The 8,248-nt window shown below is 43.8% G+C and overlaps 2 protein-coding genes across 2 annotated transcripts; one reads left to right on the top strand and one right to left on the bottom strand.

Annotated features, from left to right (window-relative positions):
- The first annotated feature begins 348 nt into the window (after positions 1 to 348).
- eif2b1 (eukaryotic translation initiation factor 2B, subunit 1 alpha) lies at positions 349 to 3,036 on the top strand. Its single transcript, XM_071898211.2, has 9 exons — positions 349 to 675; positions 768 to 869; positions 1,010 to 1,146; positions 1,814 to 1,930; positions 2,086 to 2,198; positions 2,288 to 2,356; positions 2,453 to 2,528; positions 2,619 to 2,744; positions 2,839 to 3,036. The coding sequence occupies exons 1-9, from the start codon at positions 663 to 665 to the stop codon at positions 2,992 to 2,994; spliced, it is 909 nt and encodes a 302-aa protein (XP_071754312.1). The 5' UTR covers positions 349 to 662; the 3' UTR covers positions 2,995 to 3,036.
- A 4-nt stretch (positions 3,037 to 3,040) lies between these two features.
- ddx55 (DEAD (Asp-Glu-Ala-Asp) box polypeptide 55) lies at positions 3,041 to 7,340 on the bottom strand. The gene is made up of 14 exons (XM_071898199.2): positions 7,200 to 7,340; positions 7,035 to 7,085; positions 6,682 to 6,768; positions 6,473 to 6,564; positions 6,063 to 6,125; positions 5,795 to 5,944; positions 5,479 to 5,668; positions 5,246 to 5,328; positions 5,030 to 5,161; positions 4,833 to 4,925; positions 4,595 to 4,709; positions 3,924 to 4,092; positions 3,515 to 3,807; positions 3,041 to 3,409 (listed from the first exon to the last, which is right to left on the bottom strand). Exons 1-14 carry the CDS (start codon positions 7,305 to 7,307, stop codon positions 3,224 to 3,226), a joined length of 1,812 nt encoding a protein of 603 aa, XP_071754300.2. The 5' UTR covers positions 7,308 to 7,340; the 3' UTR covers positions 3,041 to 3,223.
- Between the last annotated feature and the right edge of the window lie 908 nt (positions 7,341 to 8,248).

The following is an 8,248-nucleotide window of genomic DNA, read 5'->3' as shown; positions in this document are numbered from 1 at the left end:
TAATAATAGCAACCATCTCTGCTGCTTTGGGAAAACCCGGGAAAACGGCAATAATGGAGATTTATTTCATGCTGATATCCATCGCTTGCTTGTGTGTAATTGATGCTGCCTTCAGGTTCTCCTATAAGCTCCTACCTTCCATTTTGAAAGTCCTCAATACGACAAATTAAGGCGCTTTTGGCGTAAAATAATAACACATCGTGGCTGTTGTTTTATTCTATAAATCGCGTGGTGCAGAGCTACTTTTCAAATTGTAAACTCAATATTTCCGACAGCACCAGAAGACACCACTACTCAGGACAAAAAAACGTCATCAATCCGCGACACGCCAACCCGCAGCTCCACCTTTGCAGGATGAGCTAACGCGTTGTAACATCATAGTGTGAGCAAAACTTTGTGGACAGTACTTGACGTGCTTTGTTGTTGTAACATTAAACACTTTGAGGAGTTTGGCTAAAAGTCTTTATTTTAAACGCGACAGTTTAGTTTGAATCTTGTAGTTTGTTTTATTTGAACGAAGGCTGCAGTCCGGAGTACAGCCAGCTCTGGCATGTGTCAAACACTTCTAGCTTACTTAGTTCACTGAGCATCAGCCGAGTGCCATTCACTACCGTTTGATTTAACGCAAGCCCAAGCCGTTTGGCCGTGCTGTGAGTCTGAAGATGAACGAAGACGGTGAGTTTTTTTGTCTCCTCTCTCCTCTAACGTTAGCTCGTTAGCATCACAAACATCACTCAGCTAACAGTGGGCCACTGTCATCCCTCTAGAGCTGGTGGAGTACTTCAGGACCCAGATGAGGAAAGACCCGGACATGGCCTCTGCTGTCGCCGCTATCCGCACTCTGCTGGAGTTCCTCAAGAGAGACAAAGGTTTGTTCACCCTGTGCTCATCTCACTATAATAAAACACATGACACATAACGGTAGTGCTCATTTATCATACCTGTGATGAATGCAGTGGTTGACTTGACTGAAGCAGCCAGGTTGATGACTTGTACCGTCCCCCTCCAGGAGAGACGATCCTGGGCCTGAGGGAGAGCCTGACCTGGGCCACAGACTGCCTGACAGGAGTGGACTCCTCTGTGGCCGTCTCCTCGGGGGGAGAGCTCTTCCTGCGCTTCATCAGTCTCACATCACTGGAGCACCAGGTCAGTGGCATGGGACGAGTCCCTCACATGCTTTCTTGGCTTATTTTTGTGAAAGAGAAATATCACACCAACATACCAAGTATTTACCTTTTGAGAAGAAGCAGACTGGAGTTTTAGTTGTACAAGCATTTCTTGGAGGCAGAAATAACCTGATTGGTTGAGTTGAACCTCAATGGGCGGAGCCAAAGATGGATAAGGGTGAGGGTGAAGCCCAGGGAAAAAACCAAGGAATAAAAGAAGAGGAAGCTAATATTATGAAGCTTAGCGCTCTTGATAATAACTAAAGAAATGCAATTTAACCATACTAAGTTATCTTACAAGTTCAAACCCTATAGCCCACAGCTATCTAGGTAAACTAGTCAGCTAGCCTGCTGACCAGATCATGAATGCCATTGTCAAATGGAAATGTTATTTCCATGTATATTTTTTGACCAGCGTTCCTTCTTTGTCAAGTCGAGTTTGCCAGTTTGCCAGCTCAAAATCTGTGGTTCTTTGGCTCTGCTCATTGAGGGTTAACTTAACCAATGAGAGTATTTCTGCCTCTGAGAAACGTCTCTTCAACTGAAATTCCAAGGCCACTTTTGGAATGGGATGCTACTTACACTATAGTATACACACTACATGCACATGTAGTTCAGGAGACTGACCTCCATATTGTCTGTCCCAGGATCTGTCACGCTGTAAGAAAGTGATGGAGGAGAGAGGAGAACTGTTTCTAGAGAAGATCTCGCTGTCCAGGACTAAGGTGGCCAAGCTCTGTCACACCTTCATCAAAGACGGCGCTGTGAGTGATGCCACAGTCATTATGGGTTCATTTAACATATTATGGTACTGTGTATTTACTGTTGTTGGTTCATGTTTGGCCAACCCAGTGATTGTCGGTCATATTTGCTCCCATTTCCCTTATTTCCTTTTGTGTTTAATATTTCTCTCTCTCAGAAAATCCTGACTCACTCCTTCTCCAGAGTAGTGCTCAGGGTGCTGGAAAAAGCTGCAGCCGAGAAGAAGCGCTTCTCTGTGTATGTCACTGAATCCCAGCCCGACGCAGCTGGGTGAGTGAATAGTGTCACTAAATTGTGTCCTAGATTTATTCTGAAGGGACACACACTCATTGAGTCTTGATTTTTTTTTTTCCCCCTAGGCGACAGATGGCAGAAGCCCTGAGGAAACTCAATGTTCCAGTGACAGTAGTCCTGGATGCAGCTGTGGGGTGAATATTATTTAGTAACGAGATTTTCTTGGAAAAAGATGTCAAGAATTGAGCTGTATTTATGCAGAACATTTTTCGTTTTGTCACTGTCCACAGGTACGTCCTGGAGAAGGTGGACCTCGTCATTGTTGGTGCGGAGGGAGTTGTGGAGAGCGGAGGGATCATCAACAAGGTGTGTTCCAGTAAAGCGTCTGTTACTCCATCGATGTTGCTTATGAAGATATGAGCATAACCCTCGATGTTGATCTCTTTGCCTGTGCAGATTGGTACGTATCAGATGGCAGTGTGCTCTAAAGCTCACAACAAGCCCTTCTACGTTGTGGCAGAGAGTTTCAAGTTCGTCCGTCTCTATCCGCTCAACCAGCAGGATGTGCCAGATAAATTTAAGGTACGATGTAATTTCCAGCAGTCGTGGCCGGTACCAAGGCACAGTATTTTCATTTGCTATTGCTCCATCGTATTTCTTCTTCTCTCCCCCGCAGTACAAGGCGGACACCCTGAAGACTGTACAGAACCTGTCAGAGGAGCATCCCATGATTGATTATACACCTCCCTCCCTCATCACCCTCCTCTTCACTGACCTGGGAGTCCTCACCCCGTCTGCTGTCAGCGACGAACTCATCAAACTCTATTTATAACTGCTGCGCCCCACAACTCCCAAATAAAAACCATTACTGAAAAGGGAAAAAAAACCTGTTTATTTGCCACAAATGTTAAAGGTATAGCTTCACTCTGTGTAGACAATTATATTACAAGAAGATTGACTGATACATTTGGTTCCTTTTCCAGATTTATCTCCAACATCAAAGTAACTAGGCAGAATGGTGTGTTGCAGTCAGATGGACCAAATGGATTACAGCTGTTCTATCATACGGCTTCATCACCTGAGCTGTTGCGTGCTTGTGATGGTCCTTCTGTTTTGTGATTCGACTTTGGTTCACCTGTTATCTGTTTCTCAAAGTCCTCCTCACTGATTTGTCCTTTCTTTAGTTTCTTCAGGAGCCGGGTGTCGTTTAAAAGCTCCTTCATGTCTTCCTCATCCACATCGGAGCCCTGCAGACATAATGGTTTAAGGAGAGGCATAAATAAATGTAGTGCATGGACACACCAGGTTCTATCAAAGTGTCAATAGGATTGTCAGTCACTTCATGCAAATACCTCATCAAACTTCCTCTTGGCGGCCGTCTTTTTCCTGCGGTCCTTCTTGGTCTTCTGTTTGGACCAGGCTTTATTCTTCACGAAGTTCTTTCTGGGTGGAGCGGTCCTGTCTTTCTCTCTCAGCTCAACCAGCAACTTCTGTCTCTGTCTCTCCCTGTTCTTGTCCTTGTAGCGGATGGTGTCTGTGTCTACTATTGCCTCGGTAAACTCAGGAAATGTTTTGCCCTTTAGTTCAGGCATCCTAGGCATGCGAAGGAGGGCAAAGCCTCGGGCCGAGGAAGCAAAGTCCAGATCTAGACAAAAAAAGGCACCACAAAATCTTAAAAAACAAAAGTCATTTCTGGGGTTTAACTGTGCATAGTACAGAATTGTATACATTAGGGTTAAGACCTCAAGTAACGGTTTTCACCTTTCACTCTGAAGATAAGACTACACTCATGTTTGGCATAGGCCTGGACGTAGGAGACAAAGGCCCTCATGCCCCTGTCAAACATCGCACGGTCCGCCAGAGCCATGGCCTTCACTTTGGGCAGGACATCCACGACATCACTGACAGGGGGCATCTTCTGCAGCGGGCACTGGAGAAAGGGCAAAAAAAAAAAACAAAGATACCGGGTGTACAAGTTAACATTACAGATTGTCAGGCACTTAGCTGAACCTCTTATTCAATGTCAATTTAAAATTACACTGAGTAAGCTTCAATAACCAGTATTATAAGAAAGCAGTAGTAAGGACTGCCAGAGTCAAAGCCACAGTGCCTTGAAGATACATGTGGCAAATATTCATGTCCGTCTAGAAAGTATGTATGCTAGAGCTATCCTAGGTTAAGAAATAAGAGCTCAAGAAAAAAGATAGAAAGTCTAATTCAAGGTAGAAGGCTTTAATTGAAGAAGACTGGAGTAAAAAGGTCTAGGCGGAGGTGGAGTGACGGCCAGGTCGCTCTAGGCAAGGCAGAACTTGGCACCAAGTTTTGGCAGAGAACAGCAAGATCCTTTGATTTTAAGGACAGCTGACTGAATATGGTGAGTAACTAGCATCCGGGTTTCAGAGAAATTTTCCAAAACAAAAAGCAGAACTCACTTTCTGGTTGATGGACAAGAAATTGACGTAGGATTCCTCCATTGGCAGCAGGAAGACAAGGGCATTGCCGTGATTACCTATACGTGCTGTGCGCCCACACCGATGGACAAAGGCACTGCGAGAAAGACAGAACGCTACAGCTGAGCAAAGGGAGAACCCACAGTTCATCAGTCGTTCTCAAAATGTAAGCTCAGCACCTTTTTGACGGGCCAAGGACTGCACAAAATCCAATTCTCACCTGGCACTGCTGGGAGGATCATACTGCAGCACCCAGTTAACATCGGGGATATCAATCCCCCTGGCCATGACATCTGTACACACCAAGATCCCACTGCAACGTAACATAAAGACAGAATTAAACTAAAGTTACTCAAACGGAGAAAAACAAAGATTATCTTTACATTTGAGCCAAGAAATATGTAAGCTAACTCTCACCTTTTCAGGGCCCGAAAGTCGGCGAAGATCTTGTTGCGCTTATTTTTCATCTTGCCGTGAATGCAGTGGATGGTGACGTTCTTGATGAGGGTCTCCAGAGCGCGACCATAGTACTCCACAGATGCACATGTACTGAGAGCAAGACAACATTAAGTCACTAATGGCACACTTAAAACCGGACAACTGAATTTCAGGGCAATTAATGGCGTAACATACCTAAAAAACACCAGATTTTTCTCATGCTTGTGCTGTCTGAGAAACGCCACGAGGTTGTTGAACTTCTCATCTGTTCTACAAATCTGAAATGACACAACCATTAAGCCAAAAAGTAACGGTTACATACTACATTTTGTGTCTGCCTCGTATTCACTGTGAAGTGATTGTAGAGATTTATGTGAGAGGAGATTTCAGATTGGGTTGCCAGGTTGTGTGCGACGCTCTTAACTCACAGTATAGTAGTTGCAGAGCCTGGAGGGGGTTTTCTGGGCGCAGGTGGCAGCCACGCCCTTCTCTTTGACGGTAATGCGTACGGGGTTCCTGAGGCCGGCTCTCACCAGCTTCTCCAGCTCCTGGGTCTGAGTGGCTGAGAACAGGCCGGTACGCCTCTGCTTCGGCAGGTAGCTCAGGATGGTATTCAGACTGGACACAGAGAGACAACAAGGTAAAATATGCTAATATTTGAAGCAAATTGTCTCATAACGTTTGAAAATGTTCTTGTGTTTTCAGCCACATATAAAGTTTCATCGGTTTAACTGTGTGCTGTACCTGGCCTCAAAACCCATGTCTAGTAATCTGTCTGCCTCATCAAGAACCAGCACATCAAGACTCTTGACTGAGCTGGCCAAGTCCAGGCCATCTGCCTTCCTCCTGAACATGTCCTCCAGGCGGCCCGGTGTTGCAATCACGATGTTCGCCCTGAAACGGGGAAACACAAGTTAAAGTTAAACTAAATGGACTAAACACATTAACTCTAATAGTCACAGAAAATGTCTCAGTTTAGCCTTCTTTGTGACTCACTGAGCGCATTACATACCCATGCTCCTTAAATTTCTCCACATCCTCTATTGGGTTGCTTCCACCAATCAGTAAAATCTGCCTGCAAAAGAAATGTCACATTGAAAATTAATCATAACCTTAAAAAGGTGCAACGCGTAGCATTTTAACATCAGTAAATCGTTACCAAATTCTTTTTGAGACGTAAATATAATTACTAGAAGACTGTCAGCCTCTACCAGCCTCTACACTGCATTTTACATTGTGTAACACTGCCAATGATACACAGATGTTTAAAAATGCTACACATACAGTACCATCTTAAACATGGAATCACAATCTTGGAATAGCAACGGGGAAAACTACGAGGTATTCTCAAATAGTTTGACCAGCTGAAGATCTGTTGGCTCTGATCCACATTCAGACTGTCTCCACTGGCTCTCTACCTACCTGAACTGTGGAAACTTCTGAATGAACTGCTCCATCACTTCACTGATCTGAAGGGCCAGCTCTCTGGTGGGAGTGACCACCAAGGCACCAACCTGCCAAAAGAGTGACCTTTACCTTGTACATCCTAAGCTGTTCTCCAAATTTCCACAGTGTCACATGAAAATAACTTTTTTTTTTTTTTACAACAGTCCAATTGATAGAATCCATACCTGCATTTTCTTTAGCTTTTCTTCCCGCTTCAGAAGAATTTCTATTATAGGAATGACAAAGGCAAGTGTCTTTCCACTTCCAGTCACCTGCAACAATTATATTTGGTAAGTTGCACACAACAGACTGAAAAAAAATGTTTTTGTGTACAACACTGTATGGTATATGGTCTGCTATATGGTCCAGAGGAGGTAAACATATGACTGGATAAGCAACTTAATCTTGTCTGTTTTAGAATAGGATATTCCAGAGATATGAGACATTTGTTTGGGGGCAAATTCAATCTTCTTAAGCCTCTTCTCTTGGTCACAATAACTCATAGCAAGTTTAACTGGATTGCATTTTGTACACTTACCGCCTCAGCAGCCACATCTTTGTTGCTCATGAACAGCGGGATGCAAGCAGACTAGAATGGAAACATTTGATTATAATGTGTTTACTGCCTAACGAACCCCTGCTGGGGACTGGTGAAAAGTACAGAGGAGACCAAGTAGAAGTATTAGGTTGAGGATTATTTTACCTGTACTGGTGTCATGTGTGTGAATTTCAATTCGTCGAGCGTTTGCAAAATATGTTCGTTGAGTTTAACAGGTAAACTCTCCCATTTCCCCTCTGTTGTATTATCCATGTTGGAAACAGACAGACTGTCCACGCTGTTCCTTCTTCCGGTACATTGATGTTTACAAACCGGGTGGAAACTGAAGCACTACATGTGTATGGTTCCGCTCATGTATTTATTGTTTCCTTTTTTAACTTCCCTAAACAATTTATAGTAACAGTAGGAGTAAGTAAACAGCACGTTATGCCGCGTTTTGCCAGCGGTAAGACAATAAATAAACGAAGACCATAAATTATAAATTCTGATTGCTTCCAAGTATGGATGCCAGGTATGAGACGTCATCATGCCAAACTTTATTAAAAAATCTGACAGTTTATGTTGCCTTGCTTATCGGCGAAGGTACATACCGGTTAGAAGAAGGCTGAAAACCTTTAACGAATCAGTACTAAGCCACTCTTCAATTCGGCATGCATCAAAGACACCAAACATCACTTAATGCAAATAAAAATGACCACTTTAAGAATTAGGTCTCCTCTTCTCATTCTACTTCCACCCGCGTAGACAGTGAAGGGCGGCGGCAGCGAGCAGTGGGAACAACTGATATAAGTTGATATTTTATTGAAGTAACGTACTACATGGTGCATCATCTATATGCCGTATTTACCAGAAGACCCTACCGATTCGTAAAAGGTATTTAGCCACATCTACCAGGTATATTCTTTTGTTGATAAACTAGGCAACATTAAATTGACAGGATTTTGAATGGCCTTTGGCGTCCCGTTCTCTCTACGAGAAACAGGGACGTTATCGATTCAAAAGCTTTCCAGCCTCGCTGTTCCGTCTTGGCGGTTGGGTCAGTGTATCTTTCTTTCATTTGCCTCATCTGCAGCTTCCCAAGTGAACTGAGGTGGTGCTGCTGACTCAGGCGGGACTGTACATTTCTCTGCCTGCTTGCATTTTTGAATCAAAAGCCTATGATTATTCTATACAAAATCTTTACTTTCTTGCTT

This window comes from Centroberyx gerrardi, chromosome 2, assembly GCF_048128805.1.
Source record: "Centroberyx gerrardi isolate f3 chromosome 2, fCenGer3.hap1.cur.20231027, whole genome shotgun sequence".
Classification (NCBI taxonomy): Eukaryota; Metazoa; Chordata; class Actinopteri; order Beryciformes; family Berycidae; genus Centroberyx; species Centroberyx gerrardi.
This window is presented reverse-complemented; position numbering and strand designations above follow the sequence as displayed.

Coding starts and splice junctions, on each gene's coding strand:
- eif2b1 (XM_071898211.2), top strand. Junction 1,931..2,085: donor CCTTCATCAAAGACGGCGCT/GTGAGTGATGCC, acceptor TCTCTCTCTCAG/AAAATCCTGACTCACTCCTT. Junction 2,745..2,838: donor ATGTGCCAGATAAATTTAAG/GTACGATGTAAT, acceptor TCTCCCCCGCAG/TACAAGGCGGACACCCTGAA.
- ddx55 (XM_071898199.2), bottom strand. CDS start 7,307: ATGGATAATACAACAGAGGGGAAATGGGAGAGTTTACCTGTTAAACTC. Junction 6,769..7,034: donor AAGATGTGGCTGCTGAGGCG/GTAAGTGTACAA, acceptor TAATTGTTGCAG/GTGACTGGAAGTGGAAAGAC. Junction 6,565..6,681: donor AAAAGCTAAAGAAAATGCAG/GTATGGATTCTA, acceptor CTCTTTTGGCAG/GTTGGTGCCTTGGTGGTCAC.